Source organism: Sprattus sprattus, assembly GCF_963457725.1.
Source record: "Sprattus sprattus genome assembly, chromosome: 3".
Classification (NCBI taxonomy): domain Eukaryota; kingdom Metazoa; phylum Chordata; class Actinopteri; order Clupeiformes; family Clupeidae; genus Sprattus; species Sprattus sprattus.
In genome coordinates, this window is record NC_137922.1 from 19,336,205 (window position 1) to 19,360,740 (window position 24,536).

The 24,536-nt window shown below is 45.5% G+C and overlaps 1 protein-coding gene across 2 annotated transcripts in view; it reads left to right on the forward strand.

The window, feature by feature from the left end:
• Positions 1-24,536, forward strand: part of apc (APC regulator of WNT signaling pathway) — a 32,582-nt gene continuing 8,046 nt past the window's right edge. Inside the window, exons 1-14 of one of the 2 annotated variants that reach the window (XM_080834649.1) lie at positions 1-208; positions 8,273-8,425; positions 17,394-17,478; positions 17,838-18,060; positions 18,172-18,280; positions 18,579-18,692; positions 19,071-19,154; positions 21,375-21,455; positions 21,854-21,952; positions 22,312-22,690; positions 23,038-23,133; positions 23,248-23,387; positions 23,657-23,734; positions 23,957-24,073. In XM_080834649.1, coding sequence (XP_080690775.1) covers positions 8,291-8,425; positions 17,394-17,478; positions 17,838-18,060; positions 18,172-18,280; positions 18,579-18,692; positions 19,071-19,154; positions 21,375-21,455; positions 21,854-21,952; positions 22,312-22,690; positions 23,038-23,133; positions 23,248-23,387; positions 23,657-23,734; positions 23,957-24,073 — 1,740 coding nt within the window. In that variant the 5' untranslated portion in view covers positions 1-208; positions 8,273-8,290. The remainder of the gene's footprint in view (positions 209-8,272; positions 8,426-17,393; positions 17,479-17,837; positions 18,061-18,171; positions 18,281-18,578; positions 18,693-19,070; positions 19,155-21,374; positions 21,456-21,853; positions 21,953-22,311; positions 22,691-23,037; positions 23,134-23,247; positions 23,388-23,656; positions 23,735-23,956; positions 24,074-24,536) is intronic. The other variant, XM_080834650.1, reaches the window with a different exon arrangement.

The window sequence follows — 24,536 nt, forward strand, 5'->3', positions numbered from 1 at the left end:
GGCGTAACGGGGAGGTAGACGCTGTCCGAGGGAGAAAAAAATCGGACACAAAAGAAAAAGTTTGTTCGCATCTTCAAGAGCTGATTAAGTTTTAAGGGAGGTATATGCCTTCTTAGTCCTTACGACCAGTGAAGTTTACCACTGGTCAGCGACCCCCCAAGAGTAATAGTCGGATCAACTTGGAGAGGAAGGCGAATGTTTTGTGCAGGTAAGAATTTACCTAATGTTACAGTGGTTAGCAATCGAGCAAGCTACTACTAGGAAAGTCCGATAGCAAGCTAGCCCCGTTTAGGCTACCCCCTTGTTTACAAGACAGTGGGTAGACATATTCGTCTCGCAAACCAAAAATGATCACTTCTGGTATAATAACATGCCCAGTTACACTATTTTAAGGACAGTGGTGTGGCACTGAGCTGGCGTTAAGTTATCCAGCAAAGCGGGTAAGTTAGCACATCCAGCAGCAGCTATATCTGGAACGCAGACAGTCCTAGGGACGCTACTTTGGCCAGCTTCCCATGTTTGTGGTTGGGGAAACTTGAACATTGACGTTAGCTAACTGGCTAACTAGCAAGCAAGCCAGTGTTGTCACTGAACATAAGTGAACGTAGTACCATGCTCCCTTTCTCACCCCAACAATAGGGTCGATGGTTGTGAGAATAATAGGCCTGTTATAAGTTCAGGACTCAAGCTGATATTGTTCTCACTATCTCCTCATAGTATAGAACGTTTTCTGTGCAAAATGAGTAGAGGATTTGGGTAACAGTGTAACCATTTACAGTTACTGTTAGCTCGCTAAGCATCATTATTCTCAACTTTTGTATCAACGTGAATACATACTATCGTGAACTGCTAACACCTTCCAAACTAACAGTATCCTATTAAAAACCCCTATCTTTACAACAGTAGCTAATTCTTATTCATGTGCAATAATTAGACTAGACGAGACTATTTTGCCATCTATTTGGCTGTGCTTTGAAGGCAGATAGTATTTACAAGTTGGGAACAAGAGTCTCAGATGCTGACTTGCGTTGTTGTTGAAACTACTTAAACCGCGTAGGGAAATCTGCCTTATTTGGGCTGAATTGTGCTGTCTGTTTGTTTAAACTTTGTATTGCAAGACGTTTGAATGGCAAGTACCATTTGGGTTGGACAAAAGGCTATAGCACCAGGGTATACCTACCTTTCCATGTGTAAGTGTTTTTACTTGAGATGGTCTTCTTCTAAGGCAAACAGAATTGACCTTCTTTAGATGTAGGCTAAACTCTCTAGATTTGGCAGTGAAGAAACTGTGATTCAGTGTTGGGCAGCTGCTAAGGCACAGAAGGTGCTCGCTTACTTAATCTCTTAGTATCTCGGTTAGTGAGGTTAAGACGACTTGTGCAGCGACAATGATTAGTCCTTGGCAGTGGTCTTATTTTGGATAAGTTCAGCTGCAGGTAGACTGTGTGTGACAGTTCTTATCTCTCCCCTTGTCCAGCTCTTGGACGGGTGATGAAGTCCCGTTAAGTAAGGAGGAAATGCCAGGACATTGTCTCAGCTTAAGTAGGTCGTGGAATAAGTCCTCTACTGGAGAGCAGACACACTCAAAGCTGTTTGTGGATAAGCAGGATTGGATCAAGTTTTGTATGCTGAACTAACATTTTAGCTTTGGAGTTGGATATTTGGAATTGGGAGGAGGAAGTGAACCTTTTTCGAGGAAAAATATCAGAAACTGTGTGCTTTCCTAGTCGATGGAAATATGTCACTCGCAGTCTTTGTTTTGATAGATTTTGAATTTGTTCAGATTTTTTCAAATCAGATTTTTGGATGTGATGGTTTAAGATATCCTAAAAAAAAAAATAATAATAATTCAGCATTAGGTGTGCTGTTATTGTTATCTTCTGTGACTTCTTAAATTCTCTGTTGCTTTGCTTGCTGAGTTAGTTTCAGGCCCAGGTGTTAAAATGCTGTCTGAGAAGTCGGAAAGCTTCTCAATAGATGACTGAGTCATCTTAATACCACAAGCCATTCCTATATTTTAACATGTTACAACAAGAAAACCATGCGTCTCTGGGAAATACTGGCAGACTTTTTTGTTGCTTGTTGCTTGTTGATTTAGAGACAGTTCACTGTGAAAATGGAAATTCTTCCATTATCAAACATCCTGTCAGTAATCATCCATAGTTTGGCTTGTCAGTATAGTGCACAGGGATTTATATATAAAAAAAGCCCTTAGATAGAGAGAACAGACCCACACTGACTCAACCAGTATAAAAAGACAGATAGGCCTATGCAGTCATCTAATGGCCACTCTTGTTGTCTGGTTCCTTTTTTGTTTCACAAAATTGAAAACCTGGTAGATTATTTATGAAGGATGAGTTGATAAAGGTGATGTTCTTAGTGAACTTTTCTTCTGTGTGCTTCATGCCCCATGTTCCAAGGTAGCACTGGGCCTATGTGTCACTGTTGAAACAGACCATAATATTCTGTATCCATTCAAAACCCCAAAACGTTCTGAGTGCCCTGTCATGGTCAGGTATAACATGCTAGGAAGTAGCATTATATAGTGAATTATATAGTGGATCTAAATCTGGTCATTCTTGGTGGGGTATTTGAGACCTCAGGGTATGTATGCCCTTGTGATACTTTAATATCCTCAATAGCCTTGTGTTCAGGGTATATGATATGTCACAAATCTTTGTCGGTGTCCATCATCATACCGATAACTCATAGCAGTAGACTATAACTTGCTATTAATATAACATCTAATAATGTAGTAGGCTATTCTCCAAAAGTGCTCCATCTAAAGCAGTCCCTGGGTTTTATATCTAAATTATATTTAATGGATCTTTGCCACCTATTTTGGCTTCTTTCGCTGCTCTCTTTTCTTGAACCAAGTTTCAGTCCCCAGCTTTCCCACCAGTTAGGAGAATGTGTGAGAAGAGGCACAGGGAGCGATGCTGAACTGGCCAACAAGAGTCCCTGCCAAAGGCTTTCAACCTACCCCCCCAACTAATTTGCATTCAAAAACATCCAGAATCACTATTTCGACATCCCGGATACAGGCCATCCTTTCAAACCCCCCATCTTTGGGAATCACCAGCAGTAGGACTGTGTATGATATAGGCCAAGGCTTAGCCTTAACAAGAGCTCTTTCACATAACCCTGTTTTATTCCTAACTGAGTTAGGAAAATTCTTTGGGCCTGTTAATGAGTCACTGGGAGAAGGAGCAAGTGGGGGGACATCCTCAGTTCCCTTGTTGAGAGACTAATGAATTGTATAAAATCTGATTTATTCATTGTGAATACCCCTGCCATATAGTAGTCACCTTGAATGGCATTGACCCATCCATGATGAAAGAGCAGACTGTGGTCAAAGCAAAGTTTTTTAGTTTTACAGTCTTACAGTTAGGTTTCATTTTCGTAGGTAAGTTGATTTTTTTAACTTCAGCAAATTCATTTTGATAGTGGGATCGGCATATGAGGGAGAGACGACACCAGGCACTTGCAGGGGATATTGAAATGATGCAGGTCTTTACTTTCATGTTAGGAGAGGACTACGTCATGTCCAAAGAAAAAGACGAACAGTGGCAGTGTGCTGAAATATTGCTTTAGGTTTAAAAGCTTGACTTCTTTTTCTGCATTTCTGTTGAATTATTTGGGCTTGCTGCCATGAGCTGGTGTTTTCATCTGCGTCACCATTGTTCCTCTACCTGGTGATCGATGAAGGTGCTGCAGCCTTATGCATTTCTTCGTGACCTTACTGCAGTAAGCAAATAACATTGGCAGTAACCACAAGGAAGTATTGAAGCAAGCATTACGCAGTGAGGCAGACCATTTCAATGGTAAACATAACAGACTAGAAAATTATGATCATGTACAGGCACTGTGTGTGCATTTTACAGTACCAAATAATTATTTTTACCGGCTTTATTTCGATGATTTATTGAGGAATTGATAGTACTTCCTGGGTTTACATATCTGTCCATTTTATGTTGAGAGCACAAGTCTAGATGGTGATGCCTGATAAATGGGATAAAAGAACAACGTGAAGCATTCATGGAAGATTTAAGGCATGTGTACTTGTGTTGCCTAACTTGTGTTCATGAATCAGCTGATTATCACACCCATATACTCCTGACTGTCAGGGTTGTGCTGAGCACCACATTTATTCCTGCTTCTGTCACAAGGTTATGTGACTGTGTCTTATCAAGTTGGAAAAGATCTTGCAGGAAAAATCATGTTCTTCTTTGTTTTGCCTTTGGTATTGTGGGTCATGTGAAGATTACCAGGGTCGGCGTCAGTAAAGAGGGTGGGGCGGTCTGCCCCAGCCTTTTTTTATACTTTATGGGTGAGGTCATTTTTCCCCCTTTGGGCATGTGTGTTGAGGGTTCTCGTTAAGTTTGAATATGAAATTCTGGCGTTGTGTTGATCTCTGAGCTCTCTCGGTTGGTGGTCTGACCTTCCAGCATTCTGACCTGCTGCCTCCACCCAACCACTACCTCCCTCCCCTCATCTATATGCTGTCTGAGAGTAAGGGGAGTAGGGGGGCTTCTACCCGGTCCTCTGTGTCCCATCTCCCACCTCCCCAGTCCCCCCTGGAGCAGTAATGAGCCGGGGGAAGCAGCTGGGTACCGGTTTGGAAGCAGGCCAGCCAGCGTCAGCCACTGCACCACCGGCCAGACTTCCTCATCCTCTGATTGGCCGCTGTCTTGGTCATGTGACCAGGCAGGCAGGGATGTGCTGTTGCGACTGACACGGTTGAGGGGGAGATGGGATGGAGGCTGTCACTGGTACCGTCATGGGGTAGGCTGTGTGATTTCTCTCTCTTCTATTTTGTCATTGCGTGTAAAAAAAAAATGCTTAAAAACCAAGGCGAGAGGTTTTTTGTGCTTTGTCTCGGGTGTGGATTAGGGTGCCGGTCTGGGGAAAGGGAAGAATAATGGTGTGTTTGTGTGAAAGGAGAGGCGCTGCGGATAAGCCTTTTGTTTTGATGGTTGGCTGGTGAGAGGAGAGTAGAGAGGGAGAGAGATGGGGAGGGTGTGTGTGTGTAGAGGAGGGGGATGTGCATGGATCCGCTGGCTTCTCTTTCTTTTGCTTCATCATTCGTGAGACTTGTCAAGGTTGCACAAAAAAGAGGGCGGCATTGTTGCTGCAAAGGAGCAGTGCAAAGGCGAGAAGAAGAAGAAAAGCTGTTGTGGAAGGCTGTGGGGTTAAAGCAAGCGTTAGGCAGACAGGGGGGACAAAATGAGAGTGCTGATGTCCTCGTTAAAGATGGAGGCAGGAGAGGGGCTGGTCTTCGGGTTGACGGTTGTCTGGTTGTTAGCCGGTGATGCTCAGACAAAAGCAGATGTGTCATGGTGGCCACGGTGACCGAGTGAGCGTCTCCGAGGGTAACGGGCGGGGGGTGAGAGAGAGGCGGTGCTTTTGTGTCGGCTGGTGGACGAGATCGTTAGTGCCTGCGTGAGTAGTCGAGTGGAAGGGGCTCTGGGAGAGGGGGGTAAATGGAGGGGGTGAAAAGCTGCCCACTGTGCCATTGTGGAGTTGGGAAGGTCAGTGGTGGACCTGGGAGCAGCTGACTGCAGGGCTTTTCAGGCTTTGGGCAGAACTGGGTGAGGTAGAAAAGCACCCACTTCCACACACATACACTGCCGCACTGGCAAAGTCATGACCACACCAAAAGCTCACCCTTTTTCTTGTGCAGCACGATGGGAGATGATGGGGGTTTTTTGGTGCTGGATGGTGGAAGAAGCAGTCGACAGCATTTAGAGCAAGTACAGAAATCTCTCGCAGTTGTTGTGTTGTGATGGCGGCGAGATGCCAGGTTTTGGGAGGAAAGAAAGGGTTTTGGTGTTTCCATTTCTGGGAACCTTAATGCAATATTCATAAGGCACCCCTCCTCCCTGCCAGTCTGTCTGTCAGTCCCTTCCTTCTTATCTTCGCCCTCCACCTCCCAAGCCTTTTTTTTTGGCCAGAGGCAAAATGTAGAGCATTTTAATTGATGACAGTAGGCAATGGCATTGCTCAAGCTGCTTCATCTTTATCTTCTTTAGGGTGGTTCACATTTTCTGCGCTGGTCATGTTAACAGTTCACAAGCATCTAGGCTGCGATTGTATTTTATATTCAGCTCTTTCAACAACCAGAGATCAAAGTGTGTGTGTGTGTGTGTGTGTTTGTGTGTGTGGTCGTTAAAAAAGCATTGATTTGCCAGGATGGAATTGGCTGCTGTATGCATCGTGATTTTGAACCTAGCTGTGATGAAATTATATGCACACTGGCCTAATTGATAATGTGATAGGGAGAATATGCATGGATTGATGTTATTGTTAATATAATTATGTGGAACCTGGCATATCTGTTCACTGGATGAAGCTACATTTAGCACATGCTCACAAACATGCTTGCCATTGCTGTAGCTTCTGTGCTGTGGCACAGTGTCTGTAACCTTAACCTACATTTTATGCGCACAGTACCCCTAGACTTCCACTGAAAACGCCGGCTGAAGAATTTGCTTAGAGCCCAAATGTGAGATGACCATGAAAATGGCGGGCCATATTGAGCATAGGTGCATAATGGTGGACATAAGCAGCAGCCTCCATCTGTGGGGGAAGAAGCCACGCAGAGGAAGGCACTCCAGGGCAGTTTAATCAGATTTCCGCAATTCCTTTCCAAATCTTTCCAGCACTCTTCCTTCCCCTCTCTCCACAGCCTGTATCCGTGTGAGTCCCAGTGTCCCTCATGGCGTTGCTTTTATAGCCATGGTATGCCTGCTCTGGATCCCAAGCCCTTAACCATACCCCAGATGAGGGGTGGGCATTATTGATTGGGATCATGCTGTCAAATTAGCTGTGCCAGATTGAGTTTTTTTAATTAATTTTTTTATAACCAAGTCCAGGTCAATCATTCTTTTGTTAGCCTGGTCTTAGACTTTCTGATAAATGATACCAAAGCTCACAAACTAATAGGCTAATTTAGGCCTCCAGCCCATCCCCCGACCCTCCCTTCAAACCTGGTTCTATGAAAGGTTTTTTTCTGGCCATTGATTTTAGAGCCTCTTTGATAATTTAGGCCTCGGTACTGTTAAACCACTTACAGAACAACGTCCATGGCTAATAATGAGTTGAATTCAGAGCTCCAAAAGGATGTCACAGACGAGAACACAGCGTCAAGTAGCCTCTGGTCTCATGTCACTGGTGATTTCTTGACGGCAGGGTGAGCGAGTTTTCTGTCCACGCGACCGGGCAGGCTTCTAAAAATAAATGCTCCTATTTTCTCGAGCGGATTCGCGTCCCGTGCTCCTCTGTCACTCTGAGTTTTCCTCATGTGGTCCCTGGCATCTCCTGGCTCCACTTGGATCAGTTTGGGTCCTTGAAGAGGACTGGGGGAAAAAGGAGAGAAGAGGAGGCGAGTTGTCGTCTCTGGGTTTGGAGACACGTGAGTCACAGACGCCCTGCAATGGCACGGCCTATCCCGGGTTTGAGTGGCCTGCCGTCTAATGAAATATGAGTCCCACACACTCCTCGAGGACTCAGAGCGACAGAAAGTAGCAGAGAGGAAAAACCACTTTCACCGTCAGAAACAGGGAGCCGGGTAGCTGCTGGCGGTGTGGAGGGAAAGAGCCATTAGAGGAACATCTTCAGTGCTCTTGGTTAGACGTTCTTTTCATGTTCTGTCAAATTTCTGCTTCAGGCGTGGTTACATTAAGGTTGGGGGAGAAAATAAAACAGTTTCACTTAACCAACACAAACTAAGGTTGTGTGAATCTGCTGTGACATTTATTATTTAGGGGCCTGGCAAGTTGAAATTCTGTGTTGACTGAGTGGGCCAGAGTGTGCTGAAGCAAGACATGCCATGCTTATCCCAGAGCTGTGGATGATTTAAGTGTTTGTCCATCCTGTTGGTGCCCTACTTCATGTGACAGTCATTTGACTCCTTAAGTTTCTGTTCTCGTGAAGCCTTCCGGCTGTCAGCAGACCTATGAGAAGACATGATCAGTTGGCTTCATGAGATCTAAATCTGTTTGCTCTAAATTTGGTGGATGTAATGTAGAATGTTCATCGATCTGCTCTCTGGCCTCTGTGACTTCACATCCTATGAAACTAGTACTCTTGAATTAGAATAATTGTATTAACATTTGTTCACAATTTCTAAATCGACTCAAATTGTTGTGGTGATCTTCTCTTCTCATTAGGCTGTAGAGCTGCATTGGCATAGGCAAAGCCTGTGTGCGCTAATTTTGGTAACCATAGCAATATTTATATTGAGGTTCCATCAATGTTTTCTTCCCCCCAGGTCAGGAGGTAGTGCAAGATGGCTGCTGCGTCTTACGATCAGCTGCTAATGCAAGTGGAGGCCTTGAAGATGGAGAACTCCAACCTGCGACAGGAGCTAGAAGACAACTCCAACCACCTAACCAAACTGGAGACGGAGGCATCTAATATGAAAGTGAGTTGGAGAGAAATGAACGCTGTGTGATAGTGTGGCTCAAATGAAGACACACGTTTGGTGTGACGGCATCATGGTGTTTGAAACGCTAGCCTAATTAAAGTACATAGCTTCCATGTCGGCTGTTCATGGTGTGCTGTAAACGTCTCGTGCCTGGATATCGTGGAATGTCACTTACTTGTCACTAAGTCATTTTTTTTGGTCATGAATCACAAACAATTACAACTGTAATGCCTTACAGTCATCATAGACTATCCCACCATAGGCCTTTCTGGATGATATTTTGTAAATGTCATGTCTATGCACAGGCAGTGCTGGCAGCTGTGGCCTCTCTAGATTGTCACTTGTGTTTGCTGCTGTGTTGGGCTACAGTAACACATGTTTAATTAGCACTTGGCATGGTGTGCATGTTTGTAGTTTGCTATGATATGCTATGCTATGATATGCTATGCTGCGAGTGGCCTTCACCTAAATTAGAAGGGGGAGCTGTGATGTAAGGTGGATTAGTGGAGAGGGGGGCCATTAACGTCTGCCTGGGACGGAAATTCTCTCTCCTCTGTGATGTTTAAATAACCGCCGGCTGGCTTCACCAGATACCCACCGCCTCCACCCTCTCCTGTCACAAAACCACACACACACACACACACACACACACACACACACACACACTATGGCTCCAGGCATCCTCTTGCTCACACCAGCCGCTCTCATTCAGATATGCCCCCCACTCCCACCCCCGTCTTCATCTCTACCCATACCCATCCTCCAACACCAAATCCTCTGCCCCTCTGAATCACTCTGTCCTTTTATTTGTTTTCTCCTCCAGTCTGTCTTCATTTTTTTGGCATATTCCTTCCTTTTATCTGTTAATTTCTGTCTTTGCTTGCTGTTTTGAATGGACACACACACACACAAACCTCCTTCATCTTTATTCTGTGTGCACTCCTGCTCTCTCTCGTCTCTTAGAGCTGTGTGTTTGGGGTTCAGGCGGCCGTGCTGCATGCTTGGCAATGTGGCACTGGATTTAGCTGGCTTGGCTTGCATAGGTGTGTGTGTGTCTGTCTGTGTGCCTGTGTGTGTGCCTTTGTGCGTGTGTGTGTGTGTGTGTGTACATGTGCAGCTTTCGGGAGGTTGTCTTAGGCAGAGTGAGGCACAGGGGCATGGTGGGTTCAGCTCAGGGTTTTTGAAGGCAACCCCATGGTGCTGTGTGGTAGACAACACTGCCACCTTAGATGAAGGGAGGGATGTCAGCCCATCCCTTAGAGAGATGCTGAGCACCCTCAGAGGTGGAAGACGAACCTTCAGAGGGGGAGAGAAGGGATTTGGAGGGGGGAGGCTGGGGGGGGCTGCAGCTGCAGTGGTGGCGGCCTGGCACAACCCCTTGTTCTCACTGGCGGCATCAGAATGACATTTTTTCCAGCTCCTTCCGTGAAGTTAAGAGGTTCTTTTTTTCTCCTCTGTCTCCTTTCGTGAGGTTGAGATTTGTTCGATTCGCTCTGTTGTCGAGATGTGGGATTGGTGTTGCTAGGGGCCAGGCTTTGAAGCGGAAGCGCATGCATGCGATGCCTGTTCACACGGCAACCAATCACGGTACAGAGACGGCAGTCAGGATGCAGAGGAGAGATCTTTTACCTAAAATGGCATCAGAATGATCTTTAAGCAAAATGGCAAATGTTGTATCTATTGTCAAATATGGATGACTGATTTTAGTGGTTGAGACTGCGGTCTTGTGTGATGATGAATATACCATCTTACTAATGATGTCTGCAAAATGATCAGCACATCTTGCAGAAAAGGGGGTTTCAGGGGTAATATCAGAATTATCACTTAAAATTGTTTACCTTAACAGAAAATATTGTGTACAAACAGTAGGCCTATATGCTAGGCAAAATTATCTTGAATGATCAGTGAGTGTTTTTGTCTCTCTGCTTAAACATGCAGCTTGGCTTCCCTCTCACTTTAAGATCCTCAGATGGCATAGTATGCTGCTTGGGGCTTGCTTGGGCGCCTGATGCCGCTTGTCTGCTGCAGAAACCTAAAATGACCGCGTCTGCACCGCGCAGAAGGACCGCCCGCAGTGTCTTCATGCATTATTAAGGGCTGATTTTACGCTCCTGCCTGTGATTCACCCAGGAGCAGCTCTGTAGAGGATACCATTCACCAGCGGGCTGCTCCCTTACCCACTAATATATGGAAGAAGAGGGAGACGCACACAAACCCAGAGCATGGGGAGAATTAGGTAATGAGGAGGGAGGGTGGAGGACTGGATCTGAAGGGGTGGGGCAGGCCGAGAGCATGTGATGGCCCCAGAACGATAGGAATCGGTGAGTGAGCTGGAGAGAGAGAGAATTGCGGACAGAAAAAAGAAATGGGAAGAGATTTGTAACCGATGGAACAGATGCAGGAGGGAGGGGCATTGGTTGTAAAGGTGTGAAAGGTAGTATTCACAACAATTAGTGTGAAGTGGCAGTTGTAAATGAGTGTGTGAAACAAGAGTGTGTGAGAAAAGCGTGACACAGAGTTGGAGTGAGTGCGAGCGAGGGGGCCCTGGAACAGTGTCTCTGGTCTCCAGGGGCTCCGTGGGCTGGCCAGACCCTGGCTGCTGCGTTGACTCTGGCTACCGCCTCATCTCCTGGGAGCCACAGCACTCCTCCTGCCTGCTAATGTGCTGAGGGGCCTAGCAGGGGTACCAAGGGCCTGGCAGGGAGCACAGAAATCAGCACAAGGCATTTGTGTATTGTGTGCTCCATGTATGTGTGAGCATGTGTGAACGTGCACTGCAAAAAAAATCAGCTTTCAAAAGCGAGAAAAAAAAAGAAATAAAATGGTGTGTAAAGTTATCTGCAAACAGAATAGGAAAATAAGATTTTATTTAAAAAAAATAACCTGAATATATCTTAAAACTAGTGTGGCCAGTCTTAAAACAAGTAATTTGTCTTGATTCTGACTTTGACAAAGCAGTTTTGTACTCGTCAGTGGTGATCAAACTAGTTTCAAGCATTAAGCAATGTTTGCAGAGTGTGCGGGTCTGTCTTTTTGAGTCTGCATTTTGATGCTAGATTTTAGTGGACATACACACACACACACACACACACCCCCACACACACACACACACACACACAGTATGTTGTGGTTTTGCGCTTGTGTTCATTGTGTGTGCCAATATTTCTTGTGGTCTGTAAATCAGACATGCATCTTCCGTGCAAGATCTAATCTTAGTGTGACTTGGCGTGTATGTAAGCATTTGCATTCTGTTGATACGTCTAGTTTGAGGCTCACTCCAGTGTGGACACTAGCTGGAGGCCTCCTCCACCATATGTGGGCCAATCCCAAGTGACCCAGATGAGGCTAACACTAGCGGTCAGCTCCCCATCACTCTCAGAGCAGCGGTCATGAGACAGTGGAGTGATGCAGCTGAAGGCCACCCTCTATCTTCGTGTGGAATATCCGTGGCGATGACCTATAAACAAGCACAAACGCTTTAGCATTTGATTGCTTGTTCCACCCATTATTTATTATGTTTTTTTTATTTGTATCGCCTCATAACGCATTACCTTTTTGGCAGGTAATGTTTTGAAGTAATGGTAGTGCGATATTTATCTTTCAGTTTTACTTTGATGGTTGGTGTACCTGGCAAGCCAGCAACCATTTTGTATAACACTTCTTTTTTTTTCTTTCTCCCCTCCCCTCCTCTCCTCTTTTCTTCTCCATCACTGGGCAGATATGGGGGTCGTGTTACTGGGGAGCTCTGCTGCCCTCTGCTGGTAGCAAATCCCATGTGCTGATTGGTGGAGGTGGCAGCAGTGACATCAGTGAAGCCATTTAAAAGGGCCAGATCTGTGTCAGCTCGCTGAATTCAATCGTTTTTTTGTCCCTAGAGTTTGACTGGACACTTTGAGCTCTTCATTTGGCAAGATAACTATATTGCTTGTAGTGGATAAAGCCTGATTGAAATGATCTTCCTTATGTTGTGTTTTGAGTGGTTGTTTTGTTTGAGGTTGAAGGAGTGTTGGGACTTCTCCTGTCTGATTGTCTCCCCCCTGGGAATGGTGGCGCTCATTTTTGAGAAGCTTCCTTCCTCCCTTTGTGCCTGATGAATGTGGCTGACTTCCATCCTGCTGCCATTTCCTGAACCCACCCACTTCTCCCCAACACACACACTCTCACTCTCTCTCTCACACACTCACCCTCTCTCTCTCTCTCTCCCTCTCTCTCTCTCTCTCTCTCTCTCTCTCTCTTTCTCTCCCTTTCCATCTCGCTCACAAACAGCTGCAGGCAGGATGTCAACAACACAAACACGTCCCTCTGTTGGCATCCCCCTTCCCACTTAATTGCCGGGTTTCACTTCAGATGAGGTCAAAGCTGAAAAGTCCACTTGCCTGTGATGGATAGTAGGCTGTAGATATAAGCACCATTTTCCTTACGGATCTACTGTCTAGTGTTTATAATAGCTGGTTGGAACAGCATGCAAGACACCATAGCAATAATATAGACTAGGCCCAGAGGTCACAGCTCACTGACCTTGCTTGTCCGAATGTATCAAATTTGTATTACAGCTTCCTATTTCCACCCGGCCGTCCTCAGGCAGATGGGTCCCCCCTTATGTACCGTGGTTCTGCTTAAGGTTCCTTCCTGACTTAACAGGGAGTTTTTTTTTCTTGCCCTTTTTATGGTGCTATATAAATACAATTTAATTTAATTATTATGATAAGTGACTGAAGATCACAGTGCTGTATGTTGTACGCTCTTCTACATAGCAGCCCAACCTTGTTGATGGTTTGTGTAATGCTGTGTGATGCTGGGGGGATGGTGATGAAGGCCTGACTAATTGACTGATTTAGTGAGCGCATTGGCTAACTCACATGGCTCCTGTGCGTCTGAGATGCAGGGTCTGTGTGTGTGACACATGCGACCTCCACGTCCAGTCCATGAGGCCTGGGAGAGGGTCCCATTGTGTGTTCCGTGGTGGTTTCCACTGGGAAAACAAGCGCAGCCATTGATGCCCGATGTTCCACAAGCAATCGGTTCGATAACCGCCACGTTCCCTCTGACGCACGTCATGTCAGGAAATTTGGCGCTCTGAAAACATCTGACTGACTTGTTTTGAACCTCCATGGTGATCATTCTCAGTAGTGCACTGTACTGTAGGGAGGGTGACCTTCAAACCAGTTTGGGTCACAATTGAACCTGATAGGGTCTGACTATGAGGAAACTCACTGATCTCTAAATTTGGGTATTATGGGTGTTGGGCCACTGTTGTGTTGTGTAAAATAGGTTGGCTCCTTTCGCTGTTTGAGAGTGGTCTGGAGGGCTTTAAATGTGCTTGTTTTTCTCCTTGGTGTGTTCCACATGTGTGTCATGTAATTATTTTTTTTTTTTTTCTTCACCACACTGCAAGGACATTCTAAAATCCTTTAAATAGCAGGAGAGCACAAAAGCAGGACATGGCCCCTTAGTCTGTGTCACACACAAACACACACACACACACACTCACACGCATGCACACACATGCTTGCACACACACACCCAAGCCCTGGGGGTCTGGTCAGATGAAACATGCGCTGGATTAGAATGAGATCCCCCTGGAGAGGACTTTTAAAGCATTGATTTCCACCCAGGGCAGAATTGTATGACATTTTAAGAGGTGTGTGTGTGTGTGTTTGTAAGTTTGAGTGCTTTTTTGACTTGAGTGAGAGTGTGTATGCATGTTGGCAGTTGAGTCAGATCAAAGACATTGTGTCTGTGTTAATTGTTTGTGCGTGCATGCGAGACAAAGTGATAGTGTGTGTGTGTGTGTGTGTGTGTGTGTGTGTGAGAAAGAAGTGAGACAGAATGAGAGAAAGTGATGGCGTGTGTCGTTGTGTAGTTGTAGAGGTCGGTGTGTGTGTGTAGGTGAGAGAGAGAGAGGGGGGAAGTTGGAGCTCTGCTGCAGTCCCCTGAGAGCTGTCTGTAACTGGACACTCGTGCAGCTCTGCGGAAGGGCTGTGGACGGAGCAGAACTGCCCCCCCACCCTACCCCACCCGGCTGCAACCTGAGCAACCTGAACCGATAAAAGCCTTTCATCGATCCACTCCAACAAAGACCAAAGCACCATGAGGGCCAACCGAGTTGATACAGTATTTATTCATATCATATCTAAAGAGGAGCTCGGAGTCGCTCTACATCTAATCTACAAAAAGATGTTTCCATTCCATTTCTTGTATACCATATGATGATGCCAGTGTGACTGCCATTTCATTTTCATTTGGCCATTTGGTAATATAGTTTACCCATTTTTTAGACCATTTGTAGACTATTGTGCTAGGATTTTTGATCTCCTTTTTTGTTTAGTGTCTGTACATGGTTCTGGTATCATGACCAGAATTTTATCATTGTGATAAATGGAGATGATGAATATGATGATGTAGTCTACGTTCAGCTGTGGGTTGTGACTCAGGATACTTGAGGGATGGGTAGTCACATGCCTACCACCCCCCCCCACCCCTACATTAATGGAGCTGTTGTTCCGGTTTTGGGAGTAGGCGGGCCACAGATGGAAGCATGAGTGTGGAGGTCCACGCTTAAGCCTATATTAAGACTGATGTTCCATCATATGTCCCGCCTGACCTCTGCATGTTCAGACAGAAGGTCAAAGGCCGTGTGAGGAAGAGAGATCTGCAAGGATGTGTCTGTGTTTACATCTGTGTCAATGAGAGCGGTGAGCTGGACTGTGTGTGTGTGTGTGTGTGTGTGTGTGTGTGTGTGTGTGTGTGTGTGTGTGTGTGTGTGTGTGTGTGTGTGTGTAGATGATGATGATGCAGAGGGGTAAACAGACGACTCGTGTGTGTGTGTGTGTGTGTGCGCTTGTAGGGGTGTGTGTTAGGAGGCGAGAGAGACAGACTGGTTGATTGTGTATGTGGATGGCCAGTGGAAAGGCACAATATGCCTGCTCATGAATCATGCAGCTGTGTTGACAGGAAGTTGGTGTTTCCTCTCTGCAGAAGAGAGTGATCCATGTAGATCCTGTCTCCAACACCACTGTGTGTGTGTGTTCGTGTGTTTGCAGCAAGTTTACATGTTGGGGCTGAACGGTGGATTTGATTAAGTATCTTCGTATGCGATTACGCAAAATGGATTCCTCGTCGTCAGCACATACTCTCTGGCTCCTCTGAAATCATCTAGGTGAGATCTCCTTCTCTGATCGCCTGTGAGAGGTAGCTCTAACATGAGCATACGGACGTAAAGATACATGTAACCAGTGGTCTGTAGTTTTTTTTTCTGTGTTGATTTTGGTAGAAGTGATCCTTGTTATGGCAGTCCCTCAAATCAATATAAATAGAATCTCTCACCTCTCTCCTTTTGGTTTTTCTCAGCTCTCTCTCTCTCACTAATACACAGTCTTTCTGACACACACACACACACACACACACACAGATACAATTTCCATCTGCTGTTGAGGAAACTGTGTCTCTTCCCCTTCATTGTGTAATTGTGCGTTTTCAGCTAACACTCCCCATAATGTATCTCTAAGAGCCCACTTACAAATATTGCACATCACTGACCGTAACACTGAGCTGTGCGGGAACCACCCGGCCTCAGGGGTGATGTCATGGTCCCCTATAAGCTTACCTTGGTGACTATTTCTCTTTTGGTGATTTGATTGGTCGGAGGCCAACATTGGCTTTCCTATAGGATTTGTTTTGCCTCTGGCTTCCATTGAAAGGCTGAGTTCGATGTGGTACAGAAATGTGGCTAGTTTACAGTCACGGTAGATTGCCCAGTATATTAGCATCACACAAAATGCTTTCAACATCACTCAGTGCTCCTAAAACAGTTGTAATTTAACATTCTGGAGCTAGACCTAGGCTATGTGATCTGAATCTGAAGAAAAATAGATTGAGATAAAAAATGTAAGCACGACAAGTGCGCCTGTATTAGTGAGGATAGGCTTTGCGTGAAGTAGTGCTGTGAATAATCAGACTGCGTTTCTATTTTTAACTCATCTCCTATTTAGCGGTCTTTGCCTCTCATCGTCAGGTGAAGTCTGAGGGATAGGTGAATGGTGTGAGCATGGTGTGAAGCAGGGACATATCTCGTTACTACGGAACTGAGGAATGCTGGGATTTGATGCAGTTATAAGTCAAAGATGAGCTTGTGAGTTGATTTATAAGCAATGCTTAAGTGTTTTTGAGGCTGTATTTTTTTTTTTTCATTGTTATCAGTTATTCTCGGCTGGTCTATGACATGTTGATTATTGTCAAATGACAAGAAGAAAGAAAACCAACAGCCACAGAAACATTTGAGGCATGTGGGTACTAACAGTGGTTGTGTAAGCAAACTTGCATGCTTAGGAGTATGCGTAGGTAGGTGGGGGCTATATTAAGAATGGATGGGCGTCGTTCTGCACTGCACTACACCCTGACAACATGTTTGGGGACACAAAAGAGAACTGAAGGAGGAGGAGAGACGAGGGAGATTGGGTCTGCTTCCCGAGCAGGATCAAAAGCATGCTCTGGAGATTAAAGGGGCACAGGAAGCCGTCTATCTCGGCTTCAGAGGCGCTTTTGCTTTTGTCAGCGAGGCTGTTTTTGATGGGACTTCAAAGGCCTCGATGCTCCTCGTCGCTCCTCGCCGCTCTCCAGATCAGCCACACGCAAGCCAGCGGCTCGCCAGGAACTGGAACCAAAAATATGATTCTCTCCTGACTTCTGTTGAAACGGTTTAAAAGTGTTTGGTTACAAAGGCTGGCTGAAAATGTCTTATCTGAGACGGCAGCCTATATTCCTCAATGTATGTTGAGTGTGTCTGAGTGTGTTTTTTTTTCTTGACTTCCTTTGTTACCTGTCCATATGTTATCATATTTTATTTGTGTGGTTAGGGACCTATGAGGCACATGTATGCCATATCCTGTTGTGTGGTATGGTATGAAGTGGATGTAAATAAATCATTATTTTCTTGTCTCCTCCCTGTTGTGCTCATGTCATGCAGGAGGTGTTGAAGCATCTGCAAGGAAGCATTGAAGAAGAAACCCCAGATTCCCAAGGACAGATTGAAATCCTAGAGAGACTCAAAGGTACAGTTAGTTTCAAAGCCTGGCATTTTTTATTTTTTAAGCGGCGCCAGTACTACTGGCATGCATTTATCATTCTGCTCTACAGCTACTACAACTGCTAACTACTACTAGTGCTACGACTGCTAACTACTACCAATACTACTGCTAACTACTACAAGTACTACTGCTTAGTACTACTAGTGATTATTAACAAGTAACACTAAATTCAATGTTTGGTGCTTATGTGTCAATTGCAGTCATAATGCATGATTAAGGTTAAGTGAAAATGATAATTTGCTGATATTATAGTTCATGTATAGTTCAGTATGATTACATTGAATCACTGTGTAATTAAATCCAAAATGCTGCATAACTGCCAGGCCTTCACCCCTCACCCCTGTCCTGGTGTGCAGAGATGAGCCTGGACCCGAGCAACTTTCCCGGGGTGAAGCTGCGGCCCAAGCCCGGTATGCAGGCCTCTGGATCGGGCTGCTCCGCCGACAGCAGCCCCAGCCCCAGCCCCATGGGCTCCTTCTCCAGGAGAGGAGCTCCCTCAGCGGGCAGAGACAGTGCTGGATACCTGGAGGAGATGGAGAAGGAAAGGTAAATATAACTGGGAAGCATTTTGAGCTCTCATTGGTTATTGGGCTGAGGGTTTGGGCTTGGATATTGAATAGGGGTTCGTTTTCTCATTTGTTATTCTACCCCTCTCAGGTCACTCTTGATGGCTGAGCTGGAGAAGGAGGAGAAGGAAAAGGACTGGTATTACGCCCAGTTGCAAAACCTTACCAAAAGAATCGACAGTTTGCCCTTAACTGAGAATGTAAGTTTCTGTGTGTCGTGTGCATGTGCATGGCTATGAATTGACATACATAAATGATGGACTTTATGCACAAGCAGTTAAAGTACGATTTGGACTCTCAAAATGTATTATAATTATGACGTGTAAATTAAGTTGATGCATTTTACATTTTTAGCTCTTGTAGAGCTGTGAAATGTATTATAATTATGAATTGTGTATTGAGCTGATGCATACATTTTGAGCTCTTGTAGAGCTGCGATCTTTGTGTGTTTAGCCGGTTCAACCCGTAGTCTGACTGGTGCTGTCCTCTCTGGTCCAGTTCTCCCTGCAGACAGACATGACCCGGAGACAGCTGGAGTACGAAGCACGGCAGATCCGAGCCGCCATGGAGCAGCAGCTGGGCACATGCCAGGACATGGAGAAGAGGGCTCAGGTGAGGGGCTGCCTCCCAGCGTGGCCCTGGAGAAGGGGGGGGGGGAAGAGACAGAGAGATGAGAGCTTTGTGGCTGCTGTATGGTCAGGAAGTCCTTGTTTTGTGGGGCGAAGGAGGAGATGCCATGGTGAAAAGGCTAAACCTTATGAAACAAAGATCAGACAAACCTCTGCATTAAAAATGATCAGCCACAAGATGTAGACTTTCCCCATGCACAGTCATGCGCATGTTTTTGCAGTAAGTGCAGCTGTAGATAAATTATTCTTGCGATGAGGAGAGAAATAAATGAACGCTGTAAGCATAATAGTGGGTCCGGGTGAAATATTTAGTGGTTTGCTCTGTAAGTAATGTGTGTGTGTGTGTCTGTCCATCTCATAGGGGCGGGTGGCACGTATCCAGCAGATCGAGAAAGACATGCTGATGATTCGCCAGCACCTGCAGTCCCAGCCAACAGAGCCTGAGGTACGTCCTTTTGCACATATGTGCTCCCTGCCTCCCTCCCTCTCTCCCTTTCTGTCTCTCTTTCACACACACTCACACAGCGTCTGTCACACTCTCTGCACATATAGAGATTGTCTGGCGCACACACACACACACACACACACACACACACACACACACACACACACACCGAACAGACAGACAGACAGACACACACAGACACACACACACACACACACACAGACACAGACACACACACACACACACACACACACACACACTCAGACAGAGAATCTGTCGCATGTTTAAACTGTTGTTTTCCCCCCCATCATAAAAGATTAGCGATAGCAAACAAAGTCTCAAAATAAGCTTCCTGAACAGTGATTCATACTGGTGCAAGATAATGAGGAAAAGGGTTGTTTATTCTAGAGATATTTGCTATTTGCTGGCGTAGATATGTGTTTGAGATATGGATTGAGGTATGCACTATACTAGATAAGCACAGGGAATTCAGTATTTAGTGAATTGTACAGGAATATGAATCATTCCAGAAATTCTACAGCAAAAGCCAATTTTCTGTTGCAATGGGGGGGGGGGGGGGGGGGGGATCAGCAATTTGTGGGGAAAAACCAAAATCTCCGTGGACTTTTTTGTCCACCAAGTTAGAGAAAAGGCCCCCATCCCCATCTCTTTATCTCGATCTATCTCTTTATTTTGATCTATCTCAAACATGTGAACTCTCCGGGGGCCTGTGCCGCAGCCGCTGTCCGACGGGGGTCAGAGGATCTCTGCGTGTGTCCAGCGGAGGACAGTGGCCCAGCGGCCATGACGGGGAGGCTTTTAAGTCCTCTTGCTCATCCCTAAGCCGCTTAGTCACAAGTATTTGGTTTTCCTGATGTTTTGTTTTTTTCTTCCTATCTTTAATCCAGCGCACTCTACTTTTGATTCCAGAAAGCAGTGCGCCTCTCCTATCACAGTGTTTATCATTCTAGTAACCACCCCGTCCCAAAAAAAAGCCTTTTCGTATCAGCCCTGATGAGATTTGTGACAATTTCGTCGTTTGCAGCATTATATCATAGCCTTACATCCACATGTATGATTTGTGTCTGTAGCCAGTCGTGCCTGTGAACCAAATCCGCTTTCAAATCCACTATAGCATCATCTAATATAATGAATTCTTTATAGTGCAAGGCTGAAATCTGTTGCTATATCACGTGACAAAAGGAGAGTACAGAACAAGTGACCTACCTTCTGAATGCACAGATGAAAAGCCATAAGGCCTGGTGTGTGTGCTTCTCATGTGTTTATAGTGTGTGTGTGTGTTACTGGATATACATTTGAGCACAGGATTATGGGTGTATGTGATTAATGCCAGAGGAGTGTTGGTATTTCTGTGCACTTGGTTGTGCACCCAGACCCCCCCCCCCAGATGCATGTGCGCACTGCATATGAGTTGAACTCTCATCGGACATATTTAATTCAACCTCCCAACCCCTAATCCTGCTGGCAGAAGAGAGGTTTATGTAGGTCAGGCAGGGACTGATGCTTCAGCAGCTGCTGCAGTCTACCAAGTCGATCTCTCTCATATTTATATGTTTTCACATTGCTCGTGTCTTTTTTTTTATTTTTATTTTTTACTGCCAAGTCTCTATTTTTCCCCCTTCTCTTTTTCTGTCTAAATTGCACACACACACTCTTTTCAGTCTTCATCCGTTTGGCACTCTTTACCCCCACCACGCCGCCCCCCCCCACAAACACTCTTTCATTCCAGTGTTCGCTCTGATTCTCCTCCCTTCCCCCTATTCAGAGCAACTGAATAGCTCCTCTTCAAGCGTTTTCACAAATCCTCTCCTTATTCCATCCCTGTTTCCATCTTCGCTCATCCTTCCAGGTGACTAACTCTCTCTCTCTCTCTCTCTCTCTCTCTCTCTCTCTCTCTCTCTCTCTTCCCTCGTCTCCCCTCGGCATGAATCTGTCTCTTTCTGCTTCTCTGCTTTATTCTGACTGTGTCCTCTCCTCCGTCATGGTCCTCTGAGGTGCTTTTTCTCTCTCTCTCTCTCTCTCTCTTTCTCTCTCTCTCCCCCTTTCCTCCTTCTCTCTCATCTTCCATCTTTGTAACTTGTCTCTCTCTCTTTTGCCCTTTCACTCTCTCCTTTCCGTCCCCCCTCTTTCTCTATCGGTCTCTCCTCTCCCTCCCTCCTTCCCTCACTCCTCCTGACGTTATGCCTTTCTCCTCCTCAGGTCAAGCATGAGACGGTCGGCCCTGGAGAAGGAGCGCAAACATCAGCTGATTCCGGGGCTGGGAATGCAGGCTGCGCTCAGGTAAGCATCTCGACCCATTCGTATGGTTTCATTCAGGAAGAAAATTATATACGTTTTGTTTGCTGAAAGATGCTGTCAGTTTTGAATCTCGTGTTTGACATTTAATGAAAAGCTGAGATGTGCGTTGCACCTGAAATTCTGAAGTAATTTTTCACTGTTGTTTATCGACGAGCGAATAGACCTGTGTAGTATGTTACATTTTTCTCTGCTTTAAGTATGGGGTCATTCGCAGCGTTTACTTGGCTTGGCGGATGAGCACCCTGATACTGCTTTTATCCATGTTGTCAGTTAATATGCTCTTACCTTGTAAAGGTTCCTGCAGTATTACATAAGAGAGGGCAAGTTACTGCAGGGACTGACATTTATTTGTTTTGTTTGTATGTTTGTTCTCCTCCCAGGCCTCTAGCTCTCGGCTGGACCACGAGTCGGGCAGTGAAATGAGCTGTGGGGGAAGCTACTCGGTCCCCCGCCGCCTGACGAGCCATCTGGGCACCAAGGTAAAGCCTCTTCTCGCTGTCAGTTTACAGTGCGGAATCCAAACTGATCCCTTTAAGGGGTTTAAACACATGTGGGGGGGTCATGTGCTTGACTGTTATTTATGCATTGACCTGCTGTTGAAATGAGCCTGGCGTTACTGTTTAGTGTAGTGGCTGTTGTGTTTACATTTGCCTGCGATGAGGCAATCGAATCAATTCACATTAGTAGAATTTCAAAATACCAATGAAAGTCATTTGCGATGTGTCTCGAAAGAATTAGATCACCTGCATACCAATTAAGCATGCCGTTGTCAGTTTAATGCTAGACCTGTCACTGATTTTCATGACCATAGCCTTGAACATGTTCAAATATTTCTCAGGTGGAGATGGTATACTCGCTGCTCTCCATGTTGGGTACGCATGATAAGGACGACATGTCGCGGACACTCCTGGCCATGTCTAGCTCCCAGGACAGCTGCATCGCCATGCGCCAGTCCGGCTGCCTGCCGCTGCTCATCCAGCTCCTCCACGGCAATGATAAGGACTCGGTGTTGCTGGGCAACTCTCGAGGCAGCAAGGAGGCGCGGGCGCGAGCCAGCGCGGCACTGCACAACATCATCCACTCGCAGCCAGACGACAAGCGCGGGCGGCGGGAGATCCGCGTGCTGCACCTCCTGGAGCAGATACGTGCCTACTGCGAGACCTGCTGGGAGTGGCAGGAGATCCACGAGCGCGGCGTCGACCAGGACAAGAACCCCAGTGAGTGCCCCAGGCCATCGCACTCCGACTCCTGCTCTAACAAAAGCAAAATACTCAGTGTTCATGGAGCACAGAGAGCCCGCTGGTTGCTTTTAGTACGGCCCAGAACATTGGCTTTAGTTTGTCTTATAAATCTCCTATTGTTTTTTTACTTTTCTATGTTTATACTGTAGTCTTTTCTTTGCTTTTGCCATGACTATGTGTTTTCACATAATATGTCATAAAAAAAAAACAACAACAGATGATAATGTATGAAGGTTATAATGTATACATTCTTGTGGGGGTCATGGATTGTGCATGTTTATGTGCTTGATTCAAAATGTTAAACTCTGTCTTATTTATTCCAGTGCCTTCTCCAGTGGAACATCAGATTTGCCCTGCAGTCTGTGTTCTCATGAAGCTCTCCTTTGACGAGGAGCACCGGCATGCTATGAATGAACTTGGTATGGAAACCGTGTTCTCCCTTTATTACATGGTTATTTTGTCTCTGTGATATTTTCAATGAAATTCAAATAAAACTGTTTGGTTTTTTTGTTCGTCATGTTTTTTGTGAACAGGTGGACTTCAAGCCATAGCGGAGCTGCTGCAGGTTGACTGTGAGATCTATGGGTTAACCAGTGACCACTACAGTGTGACACTAAGGAGATATGCTGGCATGGCCCTTACTAACCTCACATTTGGGGATGTGGCGAATAAGGTGCGTTTTCATTGTTAATATCGTAGAATGTATGTGCACCTATATCTTGTGATGACGCGTCTATAAATGTGTTTCTGTGTGCGTGCATTTTGCTCAAACTGAAACATGATTGTGGACTGACTAGTCGTGGGATTCTATACATGTTTTAATGGGTGTGTGTTGGTTTATCTGTGGTGCCCTTCCAGATCCATATCTGCTAAACCGTGTATATTCATGTCGTGAGCACTGTCACATGAGCGCTTCCTGATGTTGCTTCTGTGTCGTCTTAGGCCACGCTGTGCTCCATGAAGGGCTGCATGAGAGCCATGGTGGCTCAGCTGAAGTCAGAGAGTGAAGATCTACAGCAGGTATCTAAAGCATGCTGACTATGAGTAGTGTCATATTCACATCAAGTAAGCCGTGGGGATATCTGTACAGCCCCTGGGTTGTTTTCCTCTGTGACACGATGTTCACTAGAGTAAACATTTGTCTCCCTAAGGTGTTGTCTTAAACTCTGTATTTATGTGCATGCAGTGTGGGAAATCAGTATTTTTTCACCCACTTAATCCTTCTGCTCTCATCCTTCTCAGGTAATCGCCAGTGTGTTGCGTAATCTGTCATGGCGTGCAGACGTGAACAGTAAGAAGACTCTGCGGGAGGTGGGCAGTGTGAGGGCTCTGATGGAATGTGCCCTGGAGGTCCACAAGGTGAGACCCAACGGGACATCCCATAGCTCAGCAGTTCACAAGTTCCTACTTAGATCACACACACATCACACACATGCCAAAACTATGAACCGATCAAAACACATCTGACATCTAATAGACTGATGTTTTTTTAATAATAGTTGGATTTTTCCTGATTATTGTCACACATGCCTTTGCACACATTTATATTTACATTTATTGTCTTTCTTTTACTGACTTGTTTCTAGAGTAAATGTAGAAATGACCAGCCAGATGTATGAAACTGCTTGTGACAGTTGATGGCATGTAAATCAGGGCTATATTTACCATGGAGCATCTTCTGAGACTAAGCAAATCCCACACATTCAAAACAGAGAAACATGAAAAGCTATTATTGTCAAAGTGTTGGCAACTGAAACCAGTCTCTGGTAAGGGTGGTAGAAAAAATGTTGAAGTGCAATGGTGAGAAACTGAAAACATTTCC